At 50.0% G+C, this 17171-nt stretch overlaps 1 protein-coding gene across 1 annotated transcript; it reads left to right on the top strand.

Annotated features, from left to right (window-relative positions):
• The first annotated feature begins 1693 nt into the window (after window positions 1-1693).
• Window positions 1694-15640, top strand: ZNF641 (zinc finger protein 641). Its single transcript, XM_056117821.1, has 6 exons — window positions 1694-1782; window positions 4991-5199; window positions 5769-5860; window positions 8030-8159; window positions 9176-9289; window positions 10284-15640. Exons 2-6 carry the CDS (start codon window positions 5016-5018, stop codon window positions 11036-11038), a joined length of 1275 nt encoding a protein of 424 aa, XP_055973796.1. The 5' UTR covers window positions 1694-1782; window positions 4991-5015; the 3' UTR covers window positions 11039-15640.
• Window positions 15641-17171: the final 1531 nt, after the last annotated feature.

The following is a 17171-nucleotide window of genomic DNA, read 5'->3' as shown; positions in this document are numbered from 1 at the left end:
ATCCTGGGCAAAGCCTGGGACTGGTTTCTCCTTTCCTGCAAGGAGCAAATCCTCGCTCCAACCTGAGTCCGTGGCTCCCCGAGAAATCGGGTGGTGGGGATCAACATCGGAGCCGGGAAGACCGAGGGGAGGTCAGGTGGGGCTTGACGGCCACCCAGTGGAGCTGGCGGGGCTCCGTTCCGTGCCAAGCAGGGGCTCGTCGCAGACCTTGCCAGTCCTAGGGCGTCCCGGGTGCTACAGGCAGAGTGGGAGAAGGTGCCTGTCTTTCTCTCCTTCCAGACTCACGCGAGCCACCCATGAGTGCAGTTACACGACCCCACTTAAAAACGGTGATATTTTTGGTAAATATTTGCTGTTCATGTTTCTAGAGAGAATTCCTTTGACATCTCTGAGTCCCGGGGTTGAACTGCCTGCTTCGTAGCACGAAACTTACGCTTAAGGAATGATTGTCACATATGGCCTCTGTTGTGCCACTTGTTTTACTTTCATAAAATAAAAATCAGAAAGGCCGGTGACAGCTATCACTATGCATTAGTAGGATGTTTCGTCATGTGTTTCTTCTTCTCCAAAGCTCTTCTCAGTTCAACTTCAAGTTTCGAAATAGATCTTTCTTTCCCAAGTGACTCCAAGCTAGTACACTGTTGGGCACGCGGGGCAGTTTGGGAGAGACCTTGTACAAGCCAACTTTGAAGGACTCAACAGAAGTCCAAGGTAAGCGACATACTTTTAAAACTATAGATGCTTTGCTTTAGAAGTTGACAGCGACGTCGGTAATAGATCTGGCCGACAGAGCTAAAAAAATCATTGCTTGTTCGCTCTCTGACCTTCTGTCGAAAAGGAGCGCAGCAACCGCCAGACTTCTGAGTGGCTTCTTCTGCACACTGGACAATGCAACTGGGAAGGCCTCCGGAGCACCGTCCTGGGAGCGCCCACCTGAAGATGCCCGTTTTCCCAGGGGGGTGGGGTGGGGGCGGGCTCCTCCCAATATGCTTCCCCAGGCCCTTTCCCGGGACTTCCTGGAAACCTCGAAGGTGCCGGAGGACTTGAGCAAGTCCAAATCGACCGCCCCGGGGCCATCGCTCTCCCGGCCACCACCGGGCACCGTCCCGAGCAGCTCAGAAAACGGTTGAGCAATGAATGAGCCGGGGCGCGAGGGGGGGCACCGGCGGCCGCTCGGCGGGGCTCGGCGGGGCTCGCCACGGGGAGGGGGAAGGGGGCGGGATTCGGCGGGGCTCGGAGGGGCTCGACCGGCCCGGGGGAGGGGACGGGGTTCGGCCGGCCGGGGTGGGCGGGGCTCGGCTGAGCTCGGCGGGGTGCGGCCGGGCGCGGCGGGGCTCGGCGGGGCTCGGCGGGGGTGCGGCCGGGCGCGGCGGGGCGCGGCGGGGCTCGGCGGGGCTCGGCGGGGGTGCGGCCGGGCGCGGCGGGGCGCGGCGGGGCTCGGCGGGGCTCGGCGGGGGTGCGGTCGGGCGCGGCGGGGCTCGGCGGGGCTCGGCTGGGCTCGGCTGGGCTCGGCGCGGCGGGGCGCGGCGGGGCGCGGCGGGGCTCGGCGCGGCCGGAGCGACGGGGGTCGGCGCTGCTGCGCGCCCGGCAGCCCCGCCCGGCCCGGGCCCCGGAAGCCGGCGCGGGTTTCCTGTGTCCGCCCCGCCCGCCGCCGTGTCCCCGCGCTGCTCCGCGGCCGCCGCTCGCGCCGCGCCGGGCCCAGGGCAGGGCGGGCCGGGCCGGGCCGGGCCGGGCCGGGCCGGGCAGGCGGCGCGCAGCAGGGGAGGCTCCGGGCCGCGCCGGGTGAGTGGGGCGGGCGCGGCGGGGGGCGGCCCGGCGAGCCCGGGAGGGGGCGGGGGACGGGCGCGGCCTCCCGGGGGCTGCCTTTGCCGAGCCGGCCGGTGGCCGCGTCCCCGCCTGGCCCCGTCCCCGTCCCCGCCTGGCCCCGTCCCCGCGCGCGGGACCCCCGCCTGCTCTCGGACCGCGCCCCCCGCCCCAGCGCGGCCTCCCCGGGGTGGGCTGGGGGCTTTGGTTTTTCCCGGACCCTGAGTGAGGCTCCCGGGCGCGGTGTCCAGGAGGAGCGGGGAGGCGCGCTGACCCCGGGCCAGCCCTGCGCGCGCCCCGGAGAGGCCACCGGCCCGCGTCCTTGGGCCACCGTCCCCCCCCCCCCCCCCCCCGCGTCGGGTGGCCTTTGTGCGCCCTGTCGCGCCCCTGCCAACTCTTCCTGCCGCGGGTGCTTTGCACGCCACCAGCCCCGAGTCTGGGAGGCCAGGGCGAGCTAGAGAAAGACCTGGACCCCCGACTCCAGTAAGTCACTCATCACCCACCCACCCCCGGGTGCCCGGAGGAACGGGGTCAGGTGTGGCCCTTCTGCAAAGGGCCCCTCGGTAGAGAACGCAGCCCGAGCCAAGCGCGGCTGGCAGCACTTTGCACGGTAGTTTTGGAGAGGATGACGCTTGGCCCGGCCTTCTGCATCCAGACACTCACTGCAGGGGGAGATGAAGAAGGAGGTTCGAGACAGGTGTCCAGGTCGGGCCCCCAGACATCTGGGAAAGGAGCCAGACCGCCAGGAGGACCTCCAGTGGGAAAAAGAGGCGAATCCTGGCCTTCAAAGTGAAATAAAAGTGGGGGCCAATGCAGGGTCTGGAATTCCAGGGGAGAGCTCTAATGGGAATTTCCCACAGCAGTTTTCCCTGCTGGTGAGAAGTTTCTGCAAAGGAAACCTAAACTGGAACTCAGGCCAGGGGCGGGGGGACCCCCGCGAGATGAGGTCTTTGCACTTCTGCAATGAAAGAGGAAATTGTTTCCTTCCTGTGCTTCAGGGTTTAGGGTGTCAACCTGCCTCTTTTTTGTCAAAGACAAAAGTGCAAAGAAATAATTTGACAGCCGTCATTTGGATCTTGAATTTCGGGGTTCGAGGCTAGCCAGGATAGTTGCCGAGGTGCACAAATGTTTTTGGAAGCCTTTCACGGGCTCTGGTTGCATCGATGTTGAGTAAGAATCACAAATGTAAGATGGTGCTAAGCATATAGGTACTCCGTGTGGGCTCACCCTTTCTCTGTCCTAAGGCCTCCTGCACAACACAGTTGGAACCTTTCATGCTCCTGAGAGACCCGCTCACAACTTGATCCTGTGCACTGCTTGAACTTGAAAAAAAAAATTAATCTAAGGGCTGAAGAGAAAGTAGGTAGGGAGGGTGTTTGCTCTGCAGCTGCGGGTGCCCGGCCCAGGTTCAAACCCCTATGCTGTGTATGGTTCCCTAAGCACCACCAGGAGTGATCCCGGAACACAGAGCCAAGTGTGGCTGGAAACTTCCGAAAATCTAGCCAAAATCTCTCTTCTGAGCAGAGTATCTATGTGAGACGGAAGCCAGCTCTCTTTGGATTGATTCAGCAGGATTGTTTATCAGCCTTCTCTACTTAAGAGAAAATCAGGCCCAATTTTTGTCGCTCTGCCCGAGGGGTGCTTTCCCATTCCTTTCTTCACTTTGGCTTCTTACAATAAATGCTCTCTGGTTTCTCCATGCCCTTTAAAATTGATTGTATTCTATTTACCTTTGTTTCTTGAGTCACACCCGGCGATGCACAGGGGTTACTCCTGGCTCGTGCACTCAGAAATTACTCCTGAGGGACCAGATGGGATGCTGGGAGTTGAACCTGGGTTAATGCCCTACCCTCTGTGCTATCGTTCCAGCCCCTGATTTTATTTTTCGAGTAAGATCTGACTGGTTCTTTCCTGTGCCTTAAGTTCATGTCTGTGTCTTTAATCACAGAGCTGTTAACTCACCCTAGGCTCATATTCACTGTCACTGTCACTGTCCTCCCATTGTTCATCGATTTTTCTCGAGCGGGCCCAGTAACGTCTCCATTGGAGACTTTGTTGTTACTGTGTCTGGCATATCGAATCTGTCACGGGGAGCTTGCCAGGCTCTGCCGGGCGGGCGAGATACTCTCGGTAGCTTGCCGGGCTCTCCGAGAGGGGCGGAGGAATCGAACTCGCGTCGGCCATGTTGGCTGCGTGCAAGGCAAACGCCCTACCGCTGTGCTATCGCTCCATGTTAGCAGCAAGAATTTTACTTTGTCCTTTTGGAGTCATCCCTTCTGTTCTTTTTTGTTTTTCCCAATTAGACATCAGCTTCTCAATGGCCCAACAGTTTCCTCTTCTCTGTTAAATTTGCGTTGAGGTTTTCTGCCTGCTTTCCAGGTTATTGATCTTTCTTCCATATTGATACCAAATTGCCTTGTCACCCCTCTCTTTTGTTGAGGTCCTTTGGGAGAGAACCACGGTTTTGGTTGAGATCATAAAAGAGATACGAGCTCACGTATATGCCCTTTTGTTGGGACATCCTCTTTTAGAAACCATTTCATTCCACACTACTTGATGAAAATAGCAGCTGTGCCTTAGATATGGCTACATCCATTTTTGTTGAGTTCCTCTGTATCCTTTCCTGCATGTCTCCACATTGCTGTATTTTCCGGTTGAAACTCAGTGAGTAGCTTTTGAATGTTTGCTTTTTTTCCTTTTTTTCATCCAACATTCAGGGATATTCTGTTTCTACTGTGAGGTCTATTTTAAGTTTCCCTGAAAAAAAAAAACACTCATGACTTTGCTAGATAACACCTGCTAATTTTTTAGTTCTTCCAAAAATCACAGCTAAGGCTCAGTGGATTGAATCTCATCAAGTTTTTAAAGTTCATCTTTCAGGGCTGGAGCAATAGCACAGCGGGTAGGGTGTTTGCCTTGCACATGGCCAACCCAAGTTCAATTTCCAGCATCCCATATGGTCCCCTGAGCACCACCAGGAGTGATTCCTGAGTGCATGAACCAGGAGTAACTCCTGTGCATCGCCGGGTGTAACCCAAAAAAAAAAAAGTAAAGCTCATCTTTCATCAGCTGCTCTTAATCAGTTTCATCTTGTATCCTTGAGGCTGTTCTCCTGGGGGACCATATGTTTTAGGAATATCACCCCTTTCAGTGTTCATGGGCACAGCTAAAAGGAATTTTTTTCCAGGTCACAATTTGGGTTTGTAGCAGAAATGCTTTCCGAACAGACAGCGGCTCTGGGCACAGGATGGGAGTCAATGAACATCCAGCTGGATGGAGCAGAGCCCCAGATGGAAAGGAGAAGTCAGGGAGAGGTGCCCTGGAGAACAATGGCAGGCCCACTGGAGCACCTGTGCTGTGGCCTTGAAGAGGAATCACAGTCTCTTCAAGAGAAAGGTGAGAACCTGGAAGATGGAGGATAGCCGTGGAAAGCAGTCTTCTACTTGGGTGTAAAAAAAAAAGAACTTCAAAGTTCCCAGACGCTAGACCTGAACAGCATGGCCCGTACAGTAGGAGTTGTCTATTCTGCCTGGGTTCTCGTCACAAGAATACACAGAGGTCTTAGATTTTTGCAAGCCAGAATTCTGTAACTAGATGTCTTCCGGTGATTGCATGATCCCTCTGCCTACTGCAAGTGCATGGCTAGTGACATTAGTGTAGGAAACAGGGCGGGTAGGGGGGTGGATAGAAACACCGTAAAATATACTTTACTACCTGGGTATCACATTCAAATAATCAAAATGCAAACCACAGCAAACCCCATAAGGATGGATAACATAAATGCTGAACTGAAAAGCCACATGACGGCTTATGGAGTAGTCTGTTCCCTTTATGCATTTGAGTTTTTTAATACAGGCACAAATGAGAGAGGATGTGACCCTTAAGATTTCTCCAAACTAGGAGTCAGGTTTTCTTGGGCAAGGCCAGGTGCTGGATCTCATAACGGCTCCTGTCTCCCTCTGCAGCTCAGTCAGCTCCCTGGGTCCCTGCTGTTCCCCAGGAGGCGGGGACCGGAGACTGGGAAATGGCAGCCGCTCTTCTTGCAGCAGGATCACAGGTGGGCTGTGTGCTTCCCTCGGCCTCTCGAGGCTTTCTCAGTGCTGCTTAGCATCCTCCGGTGGGTTCTTGATGTCACACGACCGTAGGAACTGGTCATCTTACATGTCACCAGATTCTTCCCTTTCCTTCCCAGGGGGCATATAGTAATCGGAGGGGTGAAGGCGGGGAGGGAGCTCTAAAGCAGTATTCAGGAGGCCCCCGGGGGCAACTCCTGCCAATCCATGGCCTGCGGGAGGGCCCCAGGATGCAGTGCTGGGCTTCTTCCATGCTGTATCCGGTGCTGATGAGGGAACCATTTGGTGTTGGGGATCCAACCCAGGTCTGCTGTATATAGGCAGGCTCTCAGTGTCATCTCTCCAGTGCCTCATAATACTTCTAGAAAAAAAAAAAGAGGCATTCCAGTAGGGGAATTCTTAGAGATTAGAATGTTTTGTGCCTACTTCAGCAGCACATAGACTAAAATTGGAATGCTTTCAGTGGATGGCTATGCCATTCACGGGGGAGTATTAGGAACGACTCATTCATGTCCTTTAAGGAATCTGGAAAGATGGGCTGGGGAGCTCGACAGCAGGTAGGCTGTTGGCCTTGCATGCGGCTGACCCTGACACCTTCTACGGTCCCCCAGGCCCCACTAGAAGTGACCCCTGAGTGCACAGCCAGGAGTAACCCCTTAGTACTGCTGGGTGTGGCCTGAAAAACAAACCCCCAAAATTAAAGAAATCTGGAAAAATTAGGAAATAAGTCCTGGAGGAAACTTGGGGAAAAAATCATAAACAGGATTGGATGGATGATGAGAGGTTGTGGCATAAAAGAGAGAAAGAGATAAATGGGCAGAACGAAAGAGGAAGTAGGTTTCCATCCAGGGGCAGTGGGAGAGCCCCCGAAAGAATAATAGTAGTAATAATAACTCTAGCCCAGAGTAGCTTATAGGACTGCTATTCTTAGTCCTGAGAGAAACTCAGTCATCTCTGTTTTATAGATGAGAAAAATTGTAACAAGAAGAAATTAAAGCCATACTCCTCATAAGTGGCTCCAAAATCTAGGCTTTTGACCACCTTACTGTGCTACCTCTAAAAAGGTAGCTTGAGTCCTGGTGTTGGGTGGAGAGGAAAACCCCAAAGGATATTTTATCTCTATCATTTTGTGCTCAGACAAAGGAAAGTCAGTTGGAAGGAGCTAGTACACAAATTTCTGCAATTGAAAAAAAAAGAGGGAAAAGAATAAGGCATGGGAGAGGTGAGGCAGCAGGCATCTAGTTATGTAGCGCAAACAGTGAGTAGGCTGCCAGTCTATTCCTGTTCCCACTTGGGAAGCTTCTCTGGAGACCTCGGTCTGCTCACTCACGGACCAGGACCTTTTCCCCCACCTCGTCTCTACTTTACCAAAACCGTGTGCCCCACTTATCGTTCTTTTTCTAGAGCTTTTATCTTGTCTCTTGTCCTGCCCGCCTCAGTCTTTTATACTAAGATCACATTTTTTTCTTTTTTTTTTTTTTGTTATATTTATTTATTGAATCACTGTGGGAAGAGTTACAAAGCTTTCAGGTTTAAGTCTCAGTCATACAATAATCAAACACCCTTCCCTTCACAGTACTTATTTTCCACCACCAAGAACCCCAATATACCCTCCCCCCAGCTTCCACCCCTCCCGATGCCTGTGAGGCAGATGATTTCTACTTAACTCTCTCTACTTTGATTCCATTCATTATTTCAACAAAAGATGCACCATTATTGTTTAGAATTCCCCCCCCCCCCCCCCAACAATCAGAACTGCTGAAAAGGCATTGTGAAATAAGTTGTTTTCTATAGCTGGTTATGCATGAGTTTGGATTCCTGATATTTTACTAATTAAGTCTGGAGGGATTTCTGCCAAGAGCCAGATAAGTGCGAGATTGGCTTCTGTGCGTCTGGTGTTATGGCTGTGCCGGAGAGCCTCTCATGGGCGCAACTCGTGACCTCGGTAGGGTGTGAAGGATGAGCTGGTACCGTCCCCCATTCCATGAGCCTGCAGTTGCCCTGTCACCACCGGCTCATACCTGTCTTTCCAATAAGCTCTGAAGCGGTGGCCACCTTGCTGCCGGCAGGGGGAGGTGGAAGGGACAGACACCCTTTCACATTTTCTTTCTTCAACTGTAACTTCTGACAGAAGATTGTTCATTTTGTTTCAGGGCCTGGTAACCATCAAGGATGTGTCATTGTGCTTCTCTCAGGAAGAGTGGCGAAGTCTGGACCCTTCTCAGACAGACTTTTACGGAGAATATGTCATGCAGGAAAACTGCGGGATTGTGGTCTCCCTAAGTAAGCACGACTCTCCCCAGCTACTGGAAGATTTTACTCTGGGAGACGGACCCACTTGCTCCAGGGATGGTGTCTGTCTAGGATTCTTTTGCTAATAAAAATCTGTATGGGGGCTGGAGAGATAGTACGGTGAGTAAGGCACTCGCCTTGACTGCAGCATACCTGGGTTTGGACCCTGTATAGCACCTCAAACTCCACCGGTAGAATTCCTGAGCACAAAGCTAGGAGTAAGCCCTGAGCACCACCAGGGCTTAACAAAAAATAAAATTTAAAAAGGAAAACCAAAAAGTAAAAACAAGGCTTCTGCCAAAGAAAGAGCAGTAGGATTAATCCAGAGAAATAGACTTGAGTTGTGAAATATGAAAACAACAACTACATTTTGGAGAAGAGAACCTTAGTCTCTTTTTGGTCAAGAATCAAAAGGTTTTTCCAAAGCAGAAAGAGGGACATAAGAGATAAAAGCATGGGGCTGGAGCGATAACACAGCGGGGAGGGCATTTGCCTTGCACGCAGCAGACCCGGGTTCAATTCCCAGCATCCCATATGGTCCCCCGAGCACCGCCAGGAGTAATTCCTGAGTGCAAAGCCAGGAGTAACCCCTGTGCAACGCCGGGTGTGACCCAAAAAGCAAGAAAATAAAAAGATAAAAGCAGGTTTGGGGAACTTATTTGAAAACTTAAAGGGAAATGGGGTAATGGGAGTGTAGAGGCGGCAAAGCCTTAGTCAGATTAGTTCAGTGAATTATGACCAGAAAGAACAATTGGACTGGAAATGTTTGGAATATGAGTGGAGAGAACAAACCCAGGGAGGAGAATATGATTTTCTAAAAATAGAGAAAAGGAACAAAACAGAAATGGGCAGTTGGGAACTTAGAAGAATAAAGCCTGCGTCTGGTCATCTTTTCTTTAGAGTTCCATGGAATGCATTGTATTTTTTTTTCTTCAGTAGAAATATAGATTTACAGTTGAACTTCTTTATATCTCTGTTTTCTTTCCTTCCCCTCCCCCCATGGCCAGGATTTCCAATTCCCAAATTGGACATGCTTTCTCAGCTAGAAGGAGGAGAAGAACAGTGGGTCCCTGACCCCCAGGACTTGGAGGAAAGGGACATCCTGAGAGTCACATACACAGGTAAGGACCTTGACTTCTCACCTGCCTTTGCTCCTCTCGGAGTGTCATCATTGCATGCCCTGTAATCCTTCCTCTGTCTCTGAGAGCTACTGAATCTTAAAGTATAGAGATTTTCAAAAGGCAGCCAGACTTCATGGGTTGGAATCTGGGACCGTACCCCATAAGACCCTGGTGAAGAAACAGAGCCTGATCTCCTCCAGAAATTACTGTAGATTTAAATATGTTATCTTAGGACATTTCCAGGGACATAATAAGCATCACTGAATGTTAGTTGTTGTCGTAGTGGGGATGCTCTGCCTGCCACCCACTGAGAAATGCCTTCCAGAATACCTGTGGCATTCCTCACAGGTATACCCAACCAGTGGTAACTACAGCACATTCCTGAGCTCTCCATCTATGCTTGGGCAGGAGGATAGAGATTTTATCATTGTAACTCTAACAGTGGTAAATAAATTATAGTAATTAAAAGAGGGTAGGCCAGGTAATAAGTGCTCACTATGTACCAGCATGGAGCTCGTTATAAAAGTTTATCTTGTGTGGGGCTGGAGAGGTAGCACAGCGGGTAGGGCATTTGCCTTGCACACAGCCAACCTGGGTTCGATTCCCAGCATCCCATATGGTCCCCTGAGCACCAACAGGAGTAACTCCTGAGTGCAGAGCCAGGAGTAACCCCTGTGCATCGCTGGATGTGACCCAAAAAGCAAAGGAAAAAAAGTCTATCTTGTGATTGTTCCCATTTTACAGAAATGAAAATCAAGACTTGCAGAAGTCTCAGGGGAAAACAGGTTCAAAATAGGGCGATCTGGTTCCTAGGCCTAGATTTTTAATCTCTGTGCTTTCTTGTCCTATGTTGTATATCATTAGATTCTGTTCTCCAGGCCTCTCCAGAGTGAGATTAGGCTCGAACAGGTGCTAACTAGCCTCTCCTTTGACTTGTGTTCGTGGTGTTCTCCGTGTAACGCATTGCCTCTCGGGGTCGTTGTTTCCCCTTCAGGAAATGGAAGTGAGCACGAGGGGGACACCCCTGAACTGGAAGCAGAACCTCCCAGAATGTTGTCCAGCGTGTCCGAAGATACTGTTCTCTGGAACCCAGAGCAGGGTGGGAGCTGGGATTCCATGCCCAGAAACCCCAGAGGGATGCTCTTGGGCCCACCTTTCCTTCAGGAGGAGAATTTCTCCAATCTCCTGTGTAGCACGGAGATGGATTCCCTGCTGAGACCACACACGTGCCCCCAGTGTGGGAAACAGTTTGTGTGGGGCTCCCACCTGGCCAGGCACCAGCAGACACACACAGGAGAGCGGCCCTACAGCTGCCTCAAGTGTGAGAAGAGCTTTGGGCGGAGACATCACCTGATTCGGCACCAGAAAACCCACCTCCACGAGAAGCCCAGCAGGTGCTCCGAGTGTGGCAAGAACTTCCGCTGCAACTCCCACCTGGCCAGCCACCAGCGAGTGCACGCGGAGGGGAGGTCCTGCAAGGGCCGGGACGAGGACGAGAGCCTGGGGGCTCGGAAGCGGCCGCGGCCGCCGCCAGTGCCAAAGTGCCACGTGTGCACTGAGTGCGGGAAGAGCTTTGGCCGGCGGCACCACCTGGTGCGACACTGGCTGACACATACTGGGGAGAAGCCCTTCCAGTGCCCTCGCTGTGAGAAGAGCTTCGGCCGCAAACACCACCTGGACAGGCACCTGCTGACCCACCAGGGGCAAAGTCCTCGGAGCAGCTGGGACCGGGGGGCGTCGGCCTTCTGAAGGCGCTTCTGCAGCTGCAACTGCGTCACATCTGTCGGCCGGTGCTGCCCGGGGTTCTCGCAGAGCTGCCGGTCTCGACACAGGAAGGGCCAGTCTCATAACGCTGCCCGTCCTAGAAGGATGAGGCTGCGGCGTTGGCCGGTGCGTTTCTCGCCCCTTCTGTGGGATGCCACGTAAAGTAGTTGCAGGCAAAAGTTTTGGGAAACAGTGCATACTTCACGGGCTTTTATGGAGCCCAACTCAATCCTTAAGAGGGACACAGAAATAGTGGCTTGTAGCCAAGGGCTGTTCTGATTGGCTGGAGCCCGTGCCAGACAGTCATAGTCTCTCTTTCTAAGGAGAGAGAAGAATGCGTCACAGGTTAAAGGCTCGAAACACTTACCCGGTAAAGCAAATTGTTAAGCCTCTTCTATGCAGGGTTTCCTAAACATACTTGCCTCAGTTTCCTTTCTATCTCACATCCTACAGAATTGGTGATGATGTGAACCATTCTGGTGAACACTGGGTTAGAGGAAACAGGAAAGAGAGAACGTGTAGGGACCCAGCACCCAGAGACACCCGCCCCCCTTGGTAAAATTCAGATGAAAGCTGTGGGGCAGGCCTCGTTCCTGTGTGGGTGCGGGTGCGTCACTGTTACCCCAGGCATCAGTATACAGTTTCACTCCCACCTGCTGCACAGTAGAAACAGTAACCTTTTTGCCTGTTACTCATACTCCCTTCATCCTGCACAGACATATGTCCAGCTGAAAGATCACGCTGCAACAAACACTAAGAGATATACTTTATACATACATAGCCCCAAGCAACTCAAGTCCACACAGAAGATAAAGCTTGATTCCCTGGGACAGACCCATCCTTTAACTGTGTCTTCGTGTCTATGTGTATCTGTTGCAGGGTCTTTGAAGAGAGCATGCAAAGTGCAAACTGTGAAAGCTAGATTTTCTAGGGGCTGTTTTAGGGATGAGGGTTGTGGGGATTGTATGGGGCTTTTCGTTTGTTTTGTCCCAAGATAGAAAATAAGCTGAGAGATTACGGGAGCCCTTGTAGGAAACGTTAAGTGATGGATTAAGTTGTGGAAGTTGAGGTGTAAAACTTTCTCCAGTGTCGCTGAGAGTAACACTGAGATTAATATAAATATATGTATGATGTAATACGCACACACACACGTGTGTGTTTGTGTGTGTGTGTGTGTATAAACACACAGTTGTCTAGGTGAACCTCTGAACCACAGATGACACAGATTCTCTTTGCCTGGGAGGAAAAAGAAACATCCTCAGGTGACCTGATTCTTGTTCATTTCAAGCAAACTTCTTATAGAAGCTCTGAGCTAAGTGAGATTTGGGGGTTGCTATAAGTGGTAAATCAAGGCAGGAATCTCAGTGCTTGCAAGTTGTCATCACTCTGGCTTGGCCGTCAAGGGGTAGAGTATTCTTGAGGATTTCATTGTTAGAGAAATAGGACTTTCGTAGAAGTGACTGTGGTTTAGCTTCTCAGCTGGTATCGGGAATAAGGCTTCCAGTTGGCTTCTTCCCACTTCTGGGAAGGTGTTCACGTGACGCGTCTTACCTCCAGGATTTGCATAAGTATTCCAGCATCTGTTAATGAGCTGTTCATGGCTGTTTCTATTGACTTGCTAATACCAGTCTTATAATTTGAAAATTACATTGAAGAGCAGTTGGGCACTAGGCTGGAAGAGGAGCAAAAAAGATGAAAGTGGGCTGTTTTTCTCTCTTATGCTTAAACTCAGCTTTTTTTCCCTTACACACTTCTCGACCACAACTGAGAAAAGTCAGGAGAGACAAAAGGAAGTGAATTGCACCAATCCAGTTTAATGACTATTCTGTTTGCTTGAAAAAAAAGTTGTTGAATACACAGTTCATCTGGGTCCAGGCCCAAATGGAGCTAAAAATGTAGCTGTTTTGCTGATACAGCTTTGTAGTGAGTGTAAACTCCCTACGCAACCCAACTCCCACCTTCCTCTGGCCTTTCAAAGCAGCATTCTGCTTTGCCTGAAATGCACGCCTCTTCTTATACTCCAGTGAGTAGAGCAAAGTGATCAGCCCTTTGTAAGGCCGTGTTCGAGACCTCAGAAACAGGAGCTCAGTGTTATCACGGACTTGTAAGGTATTGGCTTCCCATGGTAAGATCATGCCACTTCTGTTGCCCTCCTTCTGTACCTAGTTCATAAATGTCAGTTAGCTTTGCAGAAACAATGGTCTGTAGTTACAGACCCTTTTGAGAATCTAACAGCATCAGAAGCTCTCTTAGGAGAAGAATAAGACATTAGCAATTCACCCATTTTTGCATACACATTTAGCAGATGCTGTGCCCATGCATGGATTCACTTAAGTGGGGTCAAAAGGGGGGTATCTGCAATAATCCATTGTGGTCATCATAAGATATTTTTGTCAAGAATTACAAAGTAAAGATAGCTCAATATTTTAAAGACAAAGATACCAGAGGCAGTAGAATATAAGGATAGTCTGGTCTTTAATGGCTAGATAGATAAGGAATCTTGCATTCTCTGTTTTTCAAGGAAAGATAAGATGCTCACAAGTCCACCTTCTCACACACATGAGGATGGCCTTTCCTTCCTGTCATGTCAAAACTTTAAAATCACATTAACCTTGAGCCTTTGCTCTGTTTTAGTAACTGCCAGCCTAGAAGTGAAGCCCCCATGGTGCAGGTGCAATCAAGAAGCACTCAAGAAGGCATCATAAACCTTCTGTAAAATGGGGCAACCCTTTTCTTCACTTCACTTCTCGTGGTCTACTGTTTCCTCTACCTCAGTCCAATACCACTTCCCTTGGACAAAAACTAAAACAAGAAATAGCCATCTATGGGTGAATTTTAGTGTTGGATCTCACAGGGAATTAGCCTCAAATGTCTCTCTTCTACCAACTTCTACTACATGTGTACACTATCCTCTTTAAATAATAATAATAATTTTTGAACTCTCATTTCTCTGGATAAAGTGGTAGAGAAGTCCATTTTCAGTAACCTGTTATCTTTTTCCTCCGCAGTGTCTAGACCCTCTTCTGGACTCAAAATCATTTACACTGGAGTTAACCCTATTAGCCATTCCGAGGGTGATTTATATTTTAAGCCTTAGCACTTTGAAAATGAAAGGAATGGCTTCTTTTGCAAAAGTAATATGCCTTCAAGGGGTTAAAGGGATGGTAACTTAAGAGAAAAAAAATCCCTTTTCCACCACTCCTGCAGTCAAAACACTTTCCTCTTTCCATCACGGGCAGAGTGAGCCTTCACAAGATTGGTTCTCTCATTATCTGTTCAAATGAGTCCAGCAGCTGCGGTTCAAAGGGGCTGGCAGGAACAAGACAAATCTTCCATCAGACGTAAGAGATCCTGAGCCGACAAAATTCCTTTTGTTTCTTGAAGTGCTATACCTGGTCTCAGATCTCAGTCAGCAGCAATACCACCTGGGAATTTGCTTTAAAAAGGCAAATTCTCAGACTCCAGACCCAAGAAACAAATTCACAACTTTATTTTTTTTCTTTTTGGGTCATACCCAGCAATGCACAGGGGTTACTCCTGGCTCATGGACTCAGGAATTATTCCTGGTGATGCTTTGGAGATCGGATGGAATGCTGGGAATTGAACCTGGTCAGCCGTGTGCAAGGCAAACACCCTACCAGTTGTGCTATTGCTCCTGCCCCAAATTCACAACTTTTAAGTCTTTTCAGAATAACTAATGAGATTCAACTCCCATTTCAATCATGTTATTCTATCCTTGTGTGGGCTGGAGCAATAGCACAGCAGGTAGGGCATTTGCCTTGCACGCGGCTGACCTGGGTTCGATTCCTCCGTCCCTCTCAGAGAGCCCAGCAGGCTACCAAGAGTATCCCGCCCACACAGCAGAGCCTGGCAAGTTCCCTGTGGCGTATTCAATATGCCAAAAACAGTAACAAGTCTCACAATGGAGACGTTACTGGTGCTGGCTCTAGCAAATCGATGAACGGGAGGACAGTGCTACAGTGCTACTCTATCCTCTTTAAATGGGGAGAACCCATTCTAGGTAGAAGTTGTAATCAAGCCATGATGCCTGTCAAAAATATACTTTGAAGATACTGTCCAATTTAGTATTCAAGAAGGGCTCTGTCTTGCACGCCTTAACCTACACTCCAGTTCCTCTCTGGCATACCCACAAGGACAGTTAAACTAAAGCTGCAAGCCTGCCACCCTTGTGGAGCACTCCGGAGTCAGGTGAGAGTAGACTTAAACTCTTCCAGAAAGGTGATGAGCCCCTATCCTGCAACGCAGAAAACCTTAGCTAGGACTTTCTCAACCCGATACCTCAGGCTCTCCCTCTGTCCTGTAACCAGCTCCATTTTCCACGCTGAGCAGCCACTTTGAGTTGGCTGGTTTGATTTGGTATTTTGTTTTGCCTGGGGAATTTCAGTTTCCCAAGGGTCTTTATTCTTCCCAGGCCCTAACTTTCTCTTCACACCAAGCTCCTAGCTGTTGTCTGACTTAACTAAATGGCTTGTGAACTTCCTTCAGATTACTTGATCCTTTGTACCCCTCTGGATCTGTAACATACTCTTTGTGGTCCCTGTCATTTAAATAAAACAATGTGACCAATACTGACTTCCTCAATCTACTCTTTCCTCCATTTTCATTTTTCCTTTCCTGATAAAGCTGTACTGGACAGCTCCGGAGAGTTTCACAGCCATGTATAAACACTGCTCCTTCCCCCGTCGCCTGCCTGCCCTCTTCAAAGTTTGGAACTACCCCTCGGCTCTGTTCCCAAATTCCAGATACAGCTTCACAGTCAAAGCCAAACCTTAAGGTAGACCAGCAAAGCAAACTGGGCAGGTTGGGCCTAGGGTGAGGCCAGGAAAGTCTTGGGCACAAATTTAAGATGACCTCAGTCGTAAGGTCATTCATGTGTTGATCCAGCACTTAGGATACTGAGTGCTGGGCCTGAGGTTGGAGCTTGAGGTGTTAGTGACTAAATCAGTTACTCTGGACATGTTCATAAAAATTGGAAATTTGGGGGAACCAGAGGAGGCACACACAGGTAGGGTGTGGCCTGCACCAGGTCTACCAGATGTCTTTATGGAAGGGATGTATATATGACAGGAAGAGGGTAGAGGGTGAGAGAGAACAGGAAAGCTGGCATGAAAGAAATCTAAGTCATGACTTCCTGACCCTGTAGCTTTTCTGGAGTAGTGAGAGGGAGTCGCTCCACGGACATTGAACACAACACAAGGAGTCTGAACTGTTTCTCTTGGAATTGCCTTAACAAAGAGCGTCCAGCCTAATGGTCAGTGCATGATTCTTAAATATCTCTACAGCTTTCTGGATGCGGACTTCACTGTTTTGTTGCCTCTGAGTTTTGTTTCCCTTTTGTTGCGTTCACCTTAACTCCCCCTTCCCCCTCTCTCCTACCAGTATTCTGCAGTAATGACATTGAACAAGTCTAGTCTTAGTCCTGACCCTCTCTTCCCCCACCACCTCACAGCCCCCAAAAGGAAACTCATGAGAGGGAGGGGAAAAACTGCCGTTTATTCAGATGCCTGTTGCTGTTCTGTCAGCTCAGGTGAACTACTGAATCCTGACTTCCTTCTCTTGCTTTCTTAGTAATACATCTCCTAGCCTCATGCTAGCACTCCTAGATTTTCTGTTCCTCTTTTCCAAATCCTTCGGCTTTTCAAGTTCTTTCCTGACATGGTGTCCTATATTCATTTTCCGAACCAACCTTCTTGGACTTATTCAACACTAAGGTTTTGGCAGAAGAGCTGTCCAGCCCAACCATATGTCAGGTCAAAGCTGTGCTGTGAGGAAGGAAATGGAGGAGGAAGAAGAGGAGGATGAACAGGAGAGTCGCTGCTTTAAGACCACTGGTAAATGGAGATGCTTGTATATTCTTGAAACACTTATATACCCAAATGTGTTTAAGGACATTTACACAAACAGCCGAAGAGACATCAGTCATTGAAAGTGCATAGAGGGGCTGGAGCGATAGCACAGCGAGTAGGGCGTTTGCCTTGCACGTGGCTGACCTGGGTTTGATTCCCAGCATCCCATTGGTCCCCCAAGCACCGGCAGGAGTAATTCCTGAGTGAAGAGCCGCCAGGAGTAACCCCTGTGCATCACCGGGTGTGACCCA

The sequence above is a fragment of the Sorex fumeus genome, unplaced genomic scaffold, assembly GCF_029834395.1.
Source record: "Sorex fumeus unplaced genomic scaffold, SorFum_2.1 ptg000036l, whole genome shotgun sequence".
NCBI classification, from domain to species: domain Eukaryota; kingdom Metazoa; phylum Chordata; class Mammalia; order Eulipotyphla; family Soricidae; genus Sorex; species Sorex fumeus.
The sequence above is the reverse complement of the archived record's forward strand: the minus strand, read 5'-3'. Positions and strand labels throughout refer to the sequence as shown.